Here is an 18,946-nt window from a genome sequence, read left to right as displayed (position 1 = left end):
AATAATTTCTTCTAAGAATTGTTATTTGACAACCATGAGGGTAATTCAAATATGTGAAAGACTAATACAAATGAGGAAAACAAGCTATTTTCTTCACCAGATATTAAATTTATTAGTAGTCAAGAAAAACAGAATGCACTGTGAAGAGTCATAAGCAGAGGAGGTAGTATCAGGACCTTACAGTTCAGTTGCTCACCTTCTCACTGCATACGATGCTTCTAATATTCCTTTGTAATATAAGCATTTGTGGGGGTCATGAAGTTTCTTGTAGATATTTTAACATTTTGAAGAAAGCAATGTTGTTCTAGAGATTTTATTGATACTGAGCTATACTGTATATTTAACAATAAACTGTAATTTAATTAAATACTGACTGAATGACAATGCGTAAGTATTAATGCACCAAATTCTACTGCTTTTTGTAGTTACTCAGACCTTTTGTGGCCAAGTGTTCTCTTGCATTCCTATCACTACAAGGAACAGATTCAGAAGCAAGGGTGTTCTTAGGTGCTCTGTGAATATCTGTTGGATTGACTGTTCCAGGAAATGTGGACAGGCTACACTCTGTTTTCTGTTTATCCTGTTTATATTTTGGGACTAGGAAGCTTTTGGTTTTGACTTAGTAAAGACCAAGGTGAATACATATAGAAAAAACTGGGGACATTAAAGGAGCTTTAATCTAACTGAAACAAAAAAGACCAAAGTCCCACAATGGGAAAAAAAAAAAAATAGCAACGGCACTTACATTTATTATGTGGTATAGATTCCAGTAGGATTAGACTGAGGGGAGGTGACAATTTTCATTCCAGATTTAGGCACCTAAATCGCATGTAGCAGTTTTTGTGCACCTGTTGTGCTCATCAATATATTAATTTGTATGTATTGATATATATTAATATATCAGTGTATGACACTTGTAAAAATGCTCATACCTAGTAATAAAATGTCACTAATGAACTTGATCTCTTTGCGGTTGTTTCTTTTGTTATTGTGGAAATTGTCATTCCACAAGTGTGGGCTCTAATGTGTAATAAAGATGCAAACTGGGCAGAACAAAAGATAATTCATGAAGAAACTTAAGATGCTTTGTGGAATTATGTTGTCAAGATAAATAAATCTCGGTATCCTTGAGTCTGTGATCCTTCATATCAGCTACATACAATTTGTAACAATAAAGATGAGGCAGGGAGAAGAATCAAATGTATTTAAAAATAGGTGATTTGGGGATTAAAATGAATGATACCTTTAAATGAGAGACATATGAGATAAATTAGAGAAATTGTTTATTGAATCATTTTTTAATTATGTTGGTGTTTGGGGTTTTTTTTTATGCAAATAGCACAGCTGTTCCATGTTTGTTTGGTTTGTTTTATTTAAAATTACTTTATCCTAAGGCAGGATGTTAGCTTTCTGATTCACTGATTTAATTGGATCTTTATTTTATGATTAAAAAAAAAAGAAGTGGAACAGGAAAATACTAAATATGAGTGACTCAGTAGCAAGAGAAGATCTTACCTGGCTATATCAGAAAAATATGATTGACAAAAGTTTGACCAATTTAATTACTGAAGAGTCCAAGCACAGGAAGTAACAAAGATGTGTATGACTGAAGCAGAAGTGTCATCTGCCATAAGTAGATTATGTTTACATGCTAATAAGAGATCCTCTAAAACAATGCTATATGAAAATGTCACATCAGTGAAAACCAGACATACTGGACTCAACCTGAGTGTACATTTTAAAACATAGAAGACTACACTCTCAGTATATATGTTGCAGTGTGTTTTGTTTTTGTTTTGGTTAGGGTTTTTTTTGCCAGATTTCTGTCCTAATTGCATTCAGATTAAAAGGAATTGTATCAGTGTGCAAACACAGACCCATTCTCACAGATTCTCTCTCTCAAAAAAAAAAAAAAAGTAAAAAAAAAAAGAGAAAAGGCTATTTAGCTTCGGCATCCTTTTCCTACTTGTCTTTTTTAGAATTTATTTTACAAAACTATTTTGCCTGTCTGTTGCACACCTGAGTTTAAACTCACAAAATTATTTCATGTGAGACTTCAAATGAGAAGTTGAAAGCAGAATTATTCTCTGACCCTATCTGCAGGTGAGATCTGCTCCACAACTACTAATTTACTAGGAAATTTCACATTCAATATGTTTCTGTCCATCAGTTACACTGTGTCTGGATAGAATCTTTTGCATTTAAAACCTGTCTTATACAAAATTTCAGAAGTGGAAAAGTTCATCAGTAAAAGTATATTGTAAAAAACAAAACAAAACAAACTAAACAGAGATTGCACAGTACAAAAAATATTTTATGAGAACATTGGCAACACTTGTAAGCTTCTTAGATTATTTTTTGAGTTTTGCCATTTAAATAACTAATTAAGAATACAGGTGCAACTACCAATTTTTTATTAAATGTGAAATCCTTGTTTCCTTTCTTTTGATCCTCTTGAAAGTTTTGAAGTAGATTAATTGATGTTTAATTTTGTCCTGTTAATGTAGGTATTAACTCAGTTATGTTTGCATGGCTATATTAACTGTCTAAGTATGGGAATGTCAGCTGTGCTTTTTTTTCCTTAGCGTATCAACTCCGGGTCTGCCAGCCACCAGGAAATATACCAAATGCTGAAATTCTAACTGAGGATGATGAATTTGAAATAGGTAATATAATAGAAAATAAAAGCAGTATTTGTTTCAGAAATAAGGACTACTATGCACTGAAATGCATTGCTTTAAAGGATGCAAATCATGCCTGCAATATATTAGATTTATCTCTAAAAGCAAAATTTTTAAGAAGTCGTTGCTCTTCCCTGTACTTCCTGAATCTCATCTATGTTTCGGAGATTGTTTATAAGTAACACAGTAACTCCTTTCTAATTAACTTCTTTTTTAAATAAGAAGAGAATAAAATCGTGACCTTCTAAGGCATGTTGCTGTTATTACTTAGCCATCTATCATTCCAAGAATTACGGCTTAACATGATCAGATGTCAGATGTCTGACCAACTAGTTTTGCTCACATTATGACAAATAAAAAATAAATATATTTCAATACATACCAATATTTGGTTAGTTAAGTTATATTGGTAACAAAGTTAAAAGACTCTTTCCTTTTATTGGTACATAAGACTATATGATTTTTTGTAACTTCTTAACTTTAAAAAAATACCATTTCTTTTTCCCACCATTTCGATATCATCAACAAACTCCAGGTCTTTTTTCTCCTTAGGGTTATATGGGTTACTGACTTGATCTTGTTATCTTCATTTAGCTCCATAATGGTTATCCAATAAATTATATTGCTTAAAGCATTGTGGACACATTGTTCACACAGCATCAGTCAAACCCAGACAAATTAGCAAACACTCCAACTAATGATGTGGTGGAAAATGGTGATAGATGTAGCATAGTGTGCAACACAATGTTCATTTACCACATTTCTTAGACTAATCTGAGTTGTTTATGCCAGAGGTCATTCAGCCCATTACGTATGGTGGCAAGAAGCTTCATTAATCAATAATGTTTTCTAAGCTAAAAGTCCCAATTAATTGCAGTTTAATGTTTCTTTTGTTTGTGTGTGTTTTGTCTTGTTTTGTTTTTCCAAACAGGAGACATAATAAGATACCAGTGTCGACCAGGTTTTACATTGGTTGGTAATGAGATTCTGACATGCAGACTAGGTGAAAGGCTTCAGATGGATGGAGCACCACCTACATGTCAAGGTTTTTTCTCCTTTTTCTTTTCCTTCTGCCAGACCAGCTGAATGGTGATTCCTTAAATATCCTCCACCGTCTCTTTACATAACTTAGCACATTGAAAATATTTCAGACTCTTTGATCCTATTCCAAATATTATCACTGTTTATAATGGTAAATATGTGTTAAAAATTAAAGTAAAATAGTTAGTAATGTTTTTGTTAATTTGATGAGTGTAAAGAAGTGCTGCTCTACTCTGTGAAAATAATTTCACAGTTCTTTTGGATGGAGTCTAAATTTAATGAATAATGAGATAATTTCATTTTATCTAGAACATAATAGTATGAAAATGTATATGGAATTTTTTTAAAATGTTACATTAACATAGCGTGGGTTTGGGTTAACAAGATCATGACATTATTTTTCAGTGTGACTTTAAGTGCTTCTATTTTTATTCAGTGTATCCTAAATAATAGCTTTTCTGTGTGTGTGTGTATATGACTGCGTGTGTGTGTTCATGTTTTTCTCCTTTTATTGAAAACTGTGAATAGAGACATAGCAGTATCTCATTGTTAAGGCTGAAACAAGATTACCGTCGTGCCAACCAATAACATCACAATTTAAACCAACCTTTATTAAGCTGACATTTTATGTGCTATGCTAGAGTAGAATTTTTCCATCATTTTGTAATAAAACGTCAGGGTTTTCTTTCATACTGAACTGATTGGGGAGCTAATAAAGATACACCTTGCACATGATTTATGTTAAAAATATAATATCTTTAAAGTTTCAGTGATGGGCACATGTTTTTGCTTTTCTACTAAATCTTCCCTTTATTTCCAGAAGTATAAATAAGGACATAAACATGTATGATAAGACATTTTGAGAGGGGAAAAAACCAGCAAAACCCCACAGCCTCATGAAAGTATAATTTATGTAAACAAAAGCCATTTGAATCCCGCTGTTTTTTGTGCTATTCCTTCATGATCCATCTAGTCCTGAACTTAATAGTCTAACTTCTACTGCAAGATTAAAATGCTTTTCCAAAGCAGTCATAGTAAATGTAGTTGATTTACATTTGTATAAAATGAAAAATAATGCCAACTGCGTTTTCTACCAAGAAGATCCTGGGGTGTCTTTTTTTGCTTGTTTGTTGGGGTTTTTTTGGAACCCAGCAATTGTAATTATTTAGAGTATCTTCAAAAGACTTATGATGAAAGTTTTATTAGGAATTAGTAAATTATTGTAAATAAATGTACTACTTTTACAAATAAAGCTTTAATATTTGTCTATTTCTTAGTACTTTCAAGTTTCAAACTGGTGCACAATTACGTGTCATGATTTTTAGAACTTAATTATGACTAGAATGGTTAACTTAGTTATGAGGTGAGAGTTGATAAATCACTGTCTAATAAATATACCTTTCTCCTGAATTGATGAAAGCCTGGTAAAGTCAACTACTACGGGTAAATAAAATATTTTCCCCTCGTTTAAGGCACAAAACTATGCAAAAGTCAAATTCATTCATAGCAGTAAATCTAATTCTTAAAACGCCAAAGTGATTTTAAATTGTTCGTTTTGTAACAACTTTAAATGCTGGTAATTTTTAAAAATCCATTCATTTATTTTGGTACAATTGTGTCTAGGAATAGCTTCCAACTCCCCAATTCAAAGTAAAATCCTAACTTAGAAGGTTCATAGCACTTAATGGGTTGAAAACCATAGTAACCTCCAGGCACTGCTTTACATTTTTAAAATTATATAATAATACATTGGACGAACAGAGACATATATGCCAGTCCTGAGGCATATGTTACTGAAGGCATTTTCATATTTATCACAAGATGCAGAACAAAACCTCAGGAATTATTACTTCAGTTACCATAGTTAATCTTTCTTCTGTTATGTATAAATGCTAATTAGTGCATTAAATACTTAATACTAAATCAGTGCTCTTATCATTTCTGTCTAAAGCTGAATGAAATTAACGTAATCTTCATAGTGAGTAGGCTCAGAATTTATTTTTTTTAACGTAGTAATTAGTTAAAACATGTTTAAAATGACCATTCAACCTGGCCACCTGTAATAATCAGGAACATAATTTTCTCTTGTATTTTTTTACCATAATGTGTAAGTTTTAAGATAGCAATATGTAAACTAAATTTCACAGCCCAGATCAATAGAGAGCTTTGTGAACTCTAGAGGCTGCAAAATTATATGCCTTAAATTTATGTCTTCTGTTATTTTAGTATGCTGCACTGATTTATGTATAAGCTACCATACTTTAACTGTGCAGGCACCCATTACATAAGGATCACTCTCAAGGAATAAACTTAACTCTTCTGTTGGTTTATATTTGCATTAGTTTACTAATTGTTTTCACCGGACAGAGCATATGTTTAGTGTTGGACTTCATGGTGTTAACTTCTGTCACCTTAACCTTGTGCAAATTAGACACTTTAGCCAGCATTGAGTATTGGTTGAATTTTCTTCAATTTTCACCTTTAAATAAATTTATACCCACATTGAACATTCATCTATGTATTGAATCTGAAGAGTGCTGCTGAACATTATGTGAACAACAGTATTTTAGTTCTGAATCTGTGTATTGCTGTAAAGATATAGTAGTCAATTACAAGGTAGAAAATATTTAAGCAAAATCTATATAAGATTTTATTGGTTGGTTTTAATTGTTACTCTTTTGTTTACAACACATATAATACTATTTTAAACTATGTTGCCTTTTTTCTGTTTTTCATTGATGTATACCTGTTGGATGAAGATTTCTTAAAATTTTTGAAGATTTTCTTCATTAGATCAGGAAAAACCCACTAACTTCCACAAGCTTATCATCTGCTTTTGTTAATACGGAGTATTTCCCATATGCAGCTTGTAACTTTGCCCTTCATTTTCTTTGACATTAGCTTCTACTTTTAGGACAAAATTAAAGGTTCAGAGTAATAAGATTTAAACTGTATTTTGCATCATAATTAGAGGACCATGAGAAAATTCGTGAATGATGACTCTTAGCTGTATCTGCTCTGCATTAGCTCAGATTTGTAAAAAAGCTTAGCTACCCCATTCTGTTGTAAGTCTCTAAGCTCTGTATTCTGAGGGATGTTTACACAGAGATCCTGAAATCGAGGACAGTTTGCACAGCAGAAGCATATAAAGACAGCAGAACTAGTTGTAAATAAACTAGTGCAGCCATATGACTATGGTGGTCTTCGTGCCTTAATGCTTCACTGTCTCTGCCTTCCTGCCACACCTCACTGTATGTGCTTATATACATGTATGTAAACATAAAGGTTGAGATTATCAGTTCTTTCATTTGCTTGAGAAGAAGTCAGTCTCACAACTGGCCTGGCACTGTAGTTGGACAGACAGATATGCATTTTCTTATGTGTAGTGGAGGTGTTATATTCAGTCTTGATTAACTGAGACAGGCACAGGACATGGGAAACAGCTATTTAAATTTAGCACTAAAATGCTGCTTTTGAAGCTGAGAGATACATATTTTAAAATATATGGGCAGATTCCTTTCTCTTTTTTTTCTGGTTCGATGGGGCTTTGAGCAGTATAGTCTAGTGAAATATATCCCTGCTCAAGGCAGGGGGCTCGACTAGATAATCATTGAGGATTGCTTCCAACTCAAAGCATTCTAAGATTCTATTATTTTTTATCATATAATATATTAAGTTTTCTTTATGAAGTTGTTAATTCCTTTTCTTTCTCCTCTTTTCTTTGTTTTCTATATCTCCTGTTAGTCCTATGATTTTTTTCCTCCATAAAAATCCGAATTTTTAATTTAATAAGCCAATACTATTTTCAGTGTTCTTGAGAAATCTAAGATCAATAACCTAGCATTTTCTAAGGTGCTATGAAACTAAAAACTAGGTATCTGGACCAGCACAAATCATCTTTACCTCTAATTAGTCCTGTTGAGTTCTATTCAGCAACAAAATGTCAACCTGAAGTGTGTCTTATTTTCTAGACCAAGGGCATCACGTCTAAATAGTGCTTACATTGTTTGTAGGTACATCAGTGTTCTTGGATCTTGATTGAGGAGCTCAAAATGTAGGTGTTGCTTTCTACAGGTTGTGGGAGGGATTGATTACTCTTTAAATCTGACAAACAAAAATGGCATTGTGTTCAAGTTTTGCTTTCACTGCAAGATTTTCCCTGGAACTATTGCTGACATTAATAGCAATTTGAGTGTGGGAGGTGGGCAGTGGAACATCTAAGGTTGACTTTTTGACCAATGCAACGATTCAGTACTTAAGCAAAGCCTACTGAAATGTCTTATCTTCTAGAGAATGAAAGAAGAAAAATGCCATGAATTGATAACTTCTGAGGGTCTCAGGGCTTATTTTCAAGATAAACCTTACTTCAGGTTTTTTTCCTACTGACCATTTCTAAAATGTTGTCAGTCTTTCTGGAAATTATTTATGGACATAAAATGAGTAATGCTGATCTTTTATACTCAGGAAAATCTTGCCAATCACATGAAACAGAAATAGTGGGCTTTAGATTTTTTTACCAACCTCTCTGTTTCACAGTACTCTGTCCAGCCAATGAAATGCGTCTGGATTCAACAGGAGTAATACTGAGCCCTGGATATCCTGACAGCTACCCAAATCTCCAGATGTGTGCATGGACCATTACTGTGGAAAAGGGTTATAATATCAGCATGTTCTTTGAATTCTTCCAGACAGAAAAGGAATTTGATATACTTGAAGTGTTTGATGGTAATTATAGGATGCATAACTTTGGATTATAATTTCTCTATATAGATATATTTTTACATTATGTCTGTGTAATCTATTTTTTCCACATAACATAATTTGTCAGTATAAAAAATCTTAAATGAGCAATTATTTGGATTTATTGTGCTAAAAATAACTTTTGGATTACTGTAGTTCAAAATTGTCCTACATTAATTATGTTCAGAAGTAGTTTTGTTTCTGAACAAATAATCTCTAGTTTATAACATGTAATGTCAACTTCAGTCTTTAATTCAGATTAATTTACCATTTCAGTATACAAAAAAACATAGTTTAGTTTTCTATGCATATTAATTTAATGTATATAACTTACTGTGTGTTATTTTAAACTTTGTAACTCCTTTTTTATGTTTTTTATTTTTCCCTCTCTTGTATCAAGGACCAAATAGTCATAGTCCGTTGCTTATTTCTCTCAGTGGGGACTATTCATCTTCTCTAAATATAACCAGCAACAGCCATGAAGTGTTTCTCCGGTGGTCAGCAGATCATGGCACCAATAAAAAAGGTTTCAGGATAAGATATATAGGTATGTAAATCAGACTTTGTTTAATGTGTAAAAAGTTTCAATATGGCATCTATTTATTTATGTGAAAAAAGTGGAAGCTATATTTTGTAACACAAATTGCCCAGACTGAAGGGATATTCAATCTATTTTATATATGAACCTGATCGCTACAATCTTGTGAGGCAAAAAAACCATACACACCATAAGAAGGATGTATGAAACACATGTGCTCTGTAGAGATTTCAGCAAGTGTTTCACAGTATTGTAAAATTGCATAAGCCAGTACTAATGATAAGAGAAGCAGTTTCCCTCTTCTCGGTCCCATCATTTATTTGCACTCATGTAAGCGATGGCAAAAGGGCAAGTGGAAAAATGTGAGACCCTGAAGGATTGAACTCTTCAATTTAAGATTCAACAAAAGCAGCAAGCTGTATTAAAGAGATCAAATGATATGTAAAAAAAAAGACAACATACTTATGAATAGTGCATTAAGATGATACTTTTAAAAGAATAATATTTTTATGTAATTGCTTTTCTAGAATTATTATATAATATTATGAATATTAAATAATATTATTTTTTCAAGATTATATTATTCTTTAATCAAGCTAAAGAAGATCTGTTGCCACTTACAGCAATTACACAATTTATTTCATTTTTTTGTCCTGACCAAATATATTAAATACACAGAATAGAAAGTACTGGGGATAGTATCTGTACATACTAGAGAAATTATTGGCATAAAAAAATGTCACTTTACAAAATAGAGAAAGTAATGGAGAATAAATATATAATTCTTCTTTCTGATAGTTTTTTTTTTTCTTTTCTCACTCAGTTTTTGCCTACTTCAGTATCACAGAAAAATAACAAGCGTGTAAAACAGTATCAATGTCATCTTTCCATTCAGAAGAGGACATTTTTGTCAGAGATACAATGTTTATTGCATAGTTAGATAAAAGTTCAATGTTATATTTAGTGAAATTAATTGATGAATGTATGATCAGGATACAAAATACAACTTCTAGTGATGCTTTCTCAGCTTGTTAGCAGATATCCACTGAATTCAACAAGAATTTTTCAAGTTCTGTCACCTAGATTCAAAATGTATCTTTTATTTTTTCAATATTTGTGTTCAAAGCTCTCTACTGCAGTACTCCAGAGTCACCTCCACATGGTTTCATTGTCAGTCAGACAGGTGGACAGCTCAACAGTATGGTTCGCTGGGCTTGTGATCGAGGTTTCCGTCTCATTGGGAAAAGTACTGCTGTATGCAGGAAGTCTCCATATGGTTATTACTCATGGGATGTTCCAGTCCCAGCTTGTCAAGGTAAATTCTTTCATTATCAAATAATACACTCTGAAAAACTTTCTTTTTCCTTTCTAATATAAGCCATCAGTTTTCTGACTTAAAATGTATAATGGATGTCATAATTTAATGGTTATGCCTCTGTACCAAAATTTTTTATGCCTGGTAAAACTTAACAAAATAATAACTTTAAGAGACAGTATTTCAACAGAATTTACTAAGACTGGAAGATACTAAAAAAAATCTACTCTAGTGTGAGGAGAAACATCCCATAAGTTCAAAATTTGAAATGATTCCAATAGTTTATTTAAAACTGAATATTTATTAAAGGTGTTTTTTTTTTTATCATCATCCAAGAACTATATAAAAAACAGAAAGATCTGAAACTTGCTACATACGCAAGAACAGGAAACTGAACCATTGCCTGTGATGCCATTCTAAATTGTTATTGTTTAAACTGAAATTTAAAAGATAATTAATTGGGCTAACTGTAAATTTAGTTTCTTCTACTAAAAATTTACCAAGTCACTAGTGGAGATTTTTGAATACTGAAGGCTTAATTAATCACAGTGGTAGATATAAAACATCTCAGGTTGTATCTACAAAATATCTGATATATATTTTACTGATTTACTGAGACAGATTTTACAGTATGTGAACAAGTAGTGCTGTAGCATTTTTTGGTACTCAGAATCATAAGCAACAGCTGTTAACATGTTACAAGCCTTTTGGGGGTAGATACTAGTTTTTATACCCTGCTGAATGCAGGCCGTCATGTAACTGGAAATGGGCTTGGTTCTGGCAGCTGCTCCAGCAGGTCTGAGTAAAAGGACTAGGGAGTGTTTGTAGGTAAAAATCTTTATATGAGCTGGCAATATGCGCTTTTAGCCCAGAAAGCCAACCGTATCTCTAGTGAGACCCCATCTGGAGAACTGTGTCTGGTTCTGGAGGCCCCAATGTAAGAAGGACATCAAGCAAGTCCAGAGGAGGGCAAGAAGGATGATCAGGGGACTGGAGAGCACTTCTCCTGTGAAGACAGGCTGAAAGACTTGGTGTTATTCAGGCTGGAGAAGGCTCAAGGGAGTTGTTGTAGTGGCCCTCAAGTACCTGAAGGGGCCTACATGAAAGCTGGAGAGACCATGTAGTAATAGTTCAACGGGTAACAGTTTTTAGCTGAGAGCGGGAAGATTTAGGCTGGATTTTAGGAAGAAATTCTTTACTGTGAGGGTGGTGAGTGTAGCAGGACTCTGGAACAGGTTTCCCCGAGGAATAGTGGATGCCCCTCCCTGGAGGTGCTGAAAGCCAGGTTGGATGGATCTTAAAGCAACTTCATCTAGTGGCACGGGGGGGTGGTGGAACTGGAGGATCTTTAATATTCTATTTATATTGTCTGAAACTTATTATTATACTTATTAACATTATAATTGAAGGAAGAGTTTAACCTGGGCAGTTATGTAGCTGTTCTGGTTTCACTGGGACAGAATCATAGGGCAGGCCATTAGTAGGCCCAAGACAGGGCAGCTGACCCAAGCTGACTATCAGGTATATCCCATACCGCTTACATCTGCTCATTATAAAAGGGGGTATGCTGAGGGTGGAGGAGTTTGGTTTTTGACGTACACCTTTTTTTGATCTGGTGCCCCTTTTCCTACTTCCAAAGATTAGGCTGAGTTTAAGCTTATATATTTTCTATTAGTATTTGGTTTGTTATTTCATTAAATCTCTTTGTACTTCAACCCACTGGGTTTCTCTCTTCTTCCTGATTCCTCTTCCTGTCCGGGGAGGGTTCATGGGATGAAAAAGCTTCACTATAGCACCAGACATAGGTTAAATGAAGAAAGCAGTAAACAGTGTTATTTGAGTAAACCTTGGTTATACCAGTTTTGGGTTATCCTCCTCTTTGCTTGGATAGGTCTGCCTAATGTTTGCTTCTGCAATTCAAGCTATTGAGTAATTTGAGATATAATAAACACAAATTTGGTCATACATTTTCTTTTTAGTATTGTGGAGGCACAGTTTCTTTCTTGGTGATACTAGGTAAATAGCTTTGTCAGATGCTTAAGCCTTCATTTAGTTAACTTGTCAGTTTTGATCCATTTGGGATCATGTCCTGACACACTCTGGAAGATGGAGTTTAGTTACTATTCAGTTGGGGATTTCACTGTCTCCCAATCACTGTTTTCATTTTTTCTTCTGAATGTGTGTTTGTCTCTGGTGGCCAGTAGATACTATGAAAGCCATAAGTATTTTTATGGTTGCCCAGATGAGGTAATGAGCAAATTAATACTAGTCTTCTGTGATCTTTTCACTACAGTGCGTCCTTTTTTTAAAATTGACATGCTGTATGCAATTTCTTTTTATGACAATTCAGCTATATTTTAACATCGATCTTATCATCTCTCTTCTGCTAATTGTGATAGACACAGGTAAAGCTCTAATGCTCAGCTGTGATTATTTGCTTTGGTACAGGTCCACGATTATATTGCTTATGAAGCAGATCTGTCTTACTTCAGATCAGATCACAATAGGGACAAAACCAGTTTACTGTTATTTTTTTTAAAATATTTTTTCTTATCAAGTATTTATACATGGGTGGACAGGCTTTACTTCTATATCTCTGTGTAGGTAGGATAAGTGGTATCTTAGGGTTCAAGATTCCACTTCAAAGTTACCTACTTAAGAGTTAGGTACCTTTCCTCCCCTTTTTTTTTTTTTTTTTTTTTTGAGGGGTGGCGGGGCTCTGGTCCATGGGTGGACAGGCTTTACTTCTATATCTCTGTGTAGGTAGGATAAGTGGTATCTTAGGGTTCAAGATTCCACTTCAAAGTTACCTACTTAAGAGTTAGGTACCTTTCCTCCCCTTTTTTTTTTTTTTTTTTTTTTTGGAAGGGATGGTGTGGATCTTACCTGTATTAGATGTATAATGTTAAAATGAGGAAATTAATTTCAAAAACAGTGGCTTACACTTTCATTTGCAAGTTTTCTATATTTCCAAAAGGGTAGTTTCTGCTTTGCGCAAGAAAAAGTTAATTTTAGTGCTTTGCCAGGTGTCACACAATACATATGAGATAAGAAACTTGAAGTACAGACTTGATTCCTAGTATCTCAGACTGGTACTTTACTCATGCAACCATGATGATCATGTTTTTTCTAGATATTCTCTTTTGCCTCTTCTTTGATTATTTTCTGCATTTTGAATGCATAGCTGCAGATTTTAACCGTTTTTCTTATTTTTAATTTCTTCCATCAAAAGCCAAAGTCTTCCTCAGATTTAATTCCCTAAATGTGAAGGGAATTTATTTGTAGACTTAGAACACACATTAATGAGTTTTAAAATATTTTTTATTAATTTAAGATTGCTGATGTCTCGGTGTATAAAGCCTTTAAGATGAGTGGAAGCTTATAGTGAAGATCTAAGATAACTATATCTTTCTCTTTACTCAGCAATATCTTGTGGAATTCCTAAAGCTCCATTAAATGGTGGGATATTAACTACAGATTACTTAGTTGGCACCCGGGTTACTTATTTTTGCAATGATGGATACAGACTTTCAGCCAAGGAACTGACTACTGCAGTCTGCCAGCCAGATGGTACCTGGAGCAATCACAATAAAACCCCTCGCTGTGTAGGTAAGTAAAAACTCTTCACTGAGTAAGAACATGGCTTTACATTTTGTCTAATTATCCAAGGTACAAATCTTCACATTACTTAAACTTTCACCTTCAGATTACTTTAATCTATGAATAATTACTGGTATTAAATTATTGTGAAACATATATTTGAAATGTATGTATGATATTTATATTGAAACATTGTATGACAGCAGAAGAAATACACTAGAGATTATAGAATACATAAAATTATAATTAATTTGCAGCTAAATCAAAGTTAATGGTTGCAGAGATTTATGGGAAAGCCATCTCTTCAGTGAGAGCTGCACAGTTAATAAAATGTTAGCAAACCGAAATTTACTATGAGGAATAGCAAAGTCTCTGGTACTCTGGGATACTTGTTTGAAATTATTAATAGTCAGCCTGTCATTATAATACTACACCATCCAAACTTGAGGGAACATCACTGAAGAGAAAATTCATGTTCAGTCCTGATGAGAAGTGGATGTCATCAAAGTTATAAATGGAATATGAAAACTTGGGTGGTAAGACTGATTCAGAAATGTCAGAGTATTTGACGTACATTAGTATTTGGATTACCTAATCCAATGAATTTTGGAAATGAAAGAAAACATACCCTAGAATCAAAGTTTTTCTCTTTTGTTGTTATTTGCTCACTTGCTTGTTTGTTTGTTTGCTTGTAAACTGTATTCCCTCATGCCTTTTTCTTTATCTAAAGGACCAATTCAAACAGAGAGAAAGAAAATTGTATCCAGAAAAGATTTTCTTCTCTGCCTTCTGATCATGGAAAAAAAAAAATTATTATGCTTATTAAACTATTTCAGTTAGATTAGGGTTGTAGAATGCTTTTTGTTTGTTTTTCAAGAAAGAACACACAGAATTATGACATTAAATAAAAATATGTAGTTACTGAAAAAACATCTTGGATATGGATATTATTTTATCTGTCAGTAACATGCAGCTTATCCAAATGAGTCTTTAAGATCTGGCAGAATTTACCTTGGTAGACAATTAATTCCTGTATTGAAATGTACCTAGCATTGTAGTAAAGATTCTGGTGTGAAGTGTGTCAGGAGTTCCATGACTATGAATCTACAATGAATTCAACCATGGTACAGATACTGTCTACAACAATTACGTAGGTCTGCATATGCAGTTTCTGCTCTGTCTGGACCATTGATCCCTATTAATTAAATGAGAGAACTTTTACCTGATAACCACAGACAATTTCAGCCTTACTCTTCAACATTATGTCACTGTATTTAAAATACATTTCTGAATTAATGGTACAGATTTTCCCAACTTATTTGTAATAAGCCGCAAATAACTCTTTTTTTTTGCTGTTGTTATTCTGGAAGTTGTTACATGTCCAAGCATCAATTCTTTTACACTGGAACATGGAAGATGGAAAATAGTGAATGGTTCACATTATGAGTATAAAACAAAAGTAGTTTTCAGCTGTGATCCAGGGTATTATGGTTTGGGACCAGCATCTATTGAATGCCTTGCTAATGGCACCTGGAGTTGGAGAAATGAGCGGCCTTACTGCCAAAGTGAGTACATGTGCTATCTGTATCTGCTGTACAGACTTCAGATTAAAAGATATTTAATTTGGCTGAATTAGAAATTAACTAATTAAATATTGGAATAATTTAATTAGAAAAATATTTCCTGGCTGGAATTCCTGGGTATCCAAAAGATACTTACAAATACAGTCCAGTAGGTTTAGTGAGAAGGAAGTATGTGGAGTACATTTCTGGATTTTAAAGGTCTCTAAATTTATGAAGGCACCAAAAAGTAATAGGGAACATTTTCACCTATATTTTTCAAATTTTTACCTCTGCAAATTGACTGGATTCACCTTCTCCTTCAGCTGCTTGTGCAACTCGTGCACATGGCGACTTTCCACTTTCAATGGTTTCCTACAATATGGCAGGAGCCATCAGTGAAAACATCAAATAATTTCTCAGTCTCTGGTATGGTGGAGCTTCTTGAGCCTGTCTCAGCACATAAGTCAAGAAATCTGTATAGTCCAGAAAAACACAAAAACTGTATTCTGTCTGCACACTTGATAAATAGTCTCTCCTTTCAGCTGGTTAAATACTTTAAATAAGGTAAATGTATGACAACAGTTGTGCTTCCCCAACCCTGGAAAAAGCAGGTTTCATTAAGTCTTTAAATTTAGACATCAGTTTTCCAGAATTGAGAGCGTTTGGGTGTATTTTGAAGCCCCAAATCTTATCCCATTTGTGAAGCACCACATGACATACACTTTGATAGAATGGGATAAAACTTATGGTGCATGTATATAAGCTGTGTGTATCTGGATGTATGTGTATAAATCCAAACATATCTAAACATATCTAAAAAGCTGAAAGAAGTGTAGATAAGCCAGATAATTGTGGTTTAGAATATATTTAGAATTTACTGAGAATATATTTGAAACTATTAAAAAACATGTCAAAGAATCCAGTTCCAAAGGTTAATTTCCAATATAATTAATCTGTCTGAATTTTTACTTCTTACAACCTGCTGGAAATTTCCTTTATAATTTAGAGGATTTTAAAAAGTTAATAGAAATATTTCACCTCTGCTAAAGTTAAAAACATGGTGTATATGTCTATGTAATTGTGTTAATATTTATAACCTTTCTTAAAATATTAGCATTTTTCACCATGTTTTAGGAAGTTTTGCAATATTACCACTTATGTGTTTTTTAAAATAAAAGCACTAGCTGGTTACACACCCTTTGATACATCCACTATCTTGTTTACTACTAATAAAGTTCTTGAATAATTTTCTTTTAAGAATTAATATAAAAATATTGGTTTGGTTGAAAAGATGCCTTGAATTACAAATAAATAGCAAGGATTTCCATGCACATTAATCACTTCTTATAACTACCTGTGAATAAGTGAGGAAAGCATTTCATTCTGAACTAGAAGATTAAAATGGCATCTTCCTAAAGAACAAAGATAATTTTTAAAATTGCAACCGTTTTCAAATTGCAATTTTTTTTTAAAGTAATTGATAAAACCAAGGTAATTAAATAGCAATTAATGAAATGTAGGGCTTTTTTACTTTACAGAGACAATTCTAATTGGTGTCCTCCCCCCCTTCTTAAATATTATTTCTGGGATAGCAATAAGCTTTGTATGCCGAATATTTAATCTATTTTTTTCTGCTGAGCAAATTGCGAAATTTATTTATCTGGTTGTCTGGTTGATAAATATTATTGTGTGTGTATTTGATACTCAGCTGTACATTTTTTGTTTTGGTTTTGCTATAAAGTTATTTCTTGCGGAGAACTTCCTACACCTCCAAATGGAAATAAGATTGGAACTCAGATCACATATGCATCAACAGCTATATTTACTTGTGACTCAGGATACATGCTAGTTGGGTCTGCCGTGAGGGAATGTCTGTCTTCTGGACTCTGGAGCGGAATTGAGACCAGATGTTTAGGTATGGATACTACTGTCATAGCTTACCTATTTTCTTTGTCTCTAGGAGACAAAAGTAAGCAGACTGAATCAGCTTGTCTCTTTCTGTTAGCATAGACATTGAAGAGTTCTGCATTTTAAAAATTTCTGTTGCTGAGTTGTTTTTCTTACCCATTAGGGCTATGGTTACCTTTTCACAGAACAAATCCCCTTTTCAGTAAATTCCCTGCATGCAAAACCTGTCTCACTGAATTGCTGTATGTGTCTCTAAAGTAGACCATTACATAAACAGCAAGAATGATTGATTCCAGATGTGTCAGGTTTTGTACATATCCACAGTAAAATATCTGCACAGTAGGCCTGAACTCAGTGGTTATGTTACCAAATGAATCTGTACATTTGTAAAAGAAAAAATAAGATGCTTGTGGAAGCTTTGGTAGGAGTGCTGCAGCCTTTTTCTGAGAGAAAAATTACTATCCAAACACTGGAGAAATAGACACCCTTTAGCTGTACATGTTTAGGAATATTTGCATATTTAAAATACTCAAATGCATGTCCCTGAATCATTATGAATAAAATTAATGTGATCTCAGTGAAACAATTCCAGTTCTTTTTAATTATTTATTTTCGTGTGTAGCTTGATCTGGGTTATTGTGTTAACTGTAGAGACACTAATCTTTAACTCTATATGCAATTAACCTTTCAGTTTCAGTGGAAATGAGAGCTATGATCGTCTTCTCACTTTAGAATGCAATATGAAAGTTCTGTTATTCCTTGTCATTTTGGGGGGGCCTAAGAATATACAAGAATATCCATAAACTAGGACTAGGATTATACATTAAATATAGAGGTTTGTTGCAATACGCCTTTGTACAGATTGCTGTTTGCTTTTTTAGACTATTCTCCATTCCAAATAATTTGTCTTCTGTAATAGAGCATTATTTGGCATAAATATTCGCTTACACTTAATTTGAATTACTCGATCGGGAGCAAAAGTGTTGCTTGTCAATCTACAAGTCTGAAGCTGGAACATTTTCTGACATAGAGCTGAGGGGAAGAGACAGCCTTTGTTTATGTTTCACTTATGCAATAAAACCATTTAGCAGATGGGGGAAAAGAAGGAAAAAAATATGTTTGATTTTACTTTTTCCTCTAAGTTTTCAGAAATGGTAAGACAGTTTTAAATCTAAAATTTTTAAAGCACAATAGTCTGTATGTAATAAAAATCTTCTGACTTTGTTTAACTTTTACTGATTTACAGCTATTGAAGTTTTGAAAGTGTAAAAATTTTCATCAGAGAAATATTCATCTAAAATCAGCCAAATTGTATGTTCTTTGTGAATAGCACCTTGGAAAAATACTTGTGTACTTTTTTTTTTTTTTTTTTTTTTTTTTTTTTTTTACTATTGTAACCTAGATGGAGAAAATGCATAGTCATTTCCAAAATGCAGCATGGTTTATAAAAGGACTGTGGGCAGAATTTGATGTGGTGGAGTTGAGTGTGTGCTGAAATTAATTTATTTTGTAGGTAATTTTCTGGTTTTTAAAACATTTTCTGTATTATTTTGATTACCTT

The 18,946-nt window shown here is 33.3% G+C and overlaps 1 protein-coding gene across 2 annotated transcripts in view; it reads left to right on the top strand.

Annotated features, from left to right (window-relative positions):
• CSMD3 (CUB and Sushi multiple domains 3) overlaps positions 1-18,946 on the top strand; it is a 545,585-nt gene that overhangs the window by 458,977 nt on the left and 67,662 nt on the right. Inside the window, exons 46-53 of one of the 2 annotated variants that reach the window (XM_009995350.1) lie at positions 2,586-2,666; positions 3,613-3,726; positions 8,259-8,447; positions 8,863-9,009; positions 10,127-10,315; positions 13,739-13,924; positions 15,286-15,480; positions 17,219-17,392. In XM_009995350.1, the coding sequence (XP_009993652.1) occupies positions 2,586-2,666; positions 3,613-3,726; positions 8,259-8,447; positions 8,863-9,009; positions 10,127-10,315; positions 13,739-13,924; positions 15,286-15,480; positions 17,219-17,392 (1,275 nt within the window). The remainder of the gene's footprint in view (positions 1-2,585; positions 2,667-3,612; positions 3,727-8,258; positions 8,448-8,862; positions 9,010-10,126; positions 10,316-13,738; positions 13,925-15,285; positions 15,481-17,218; positions 17,393-18,946) is intronic. The other variant, XM_009995351.1, reaches the window with a different exon arrangement.

Source organism: Chaetura pelagica, unplaced genomic scaffold (genome assembly GCF_000747805.2).
Source record: "Chaetura pelagica isolate M959 unplaced genomic scaffold, ChaPel_1.0 scaffold53, whole genome shotgun sequence".
NCBI classification, from domain to species: Eukaryota; Metazoa; Chordata; class Aves; order Apodiformes; family Apodidae; genus Chaetura; species Chaetura pelagica.
This window is presented reverse-complemented; position numbering and strand designations above follow the sequence as displayed.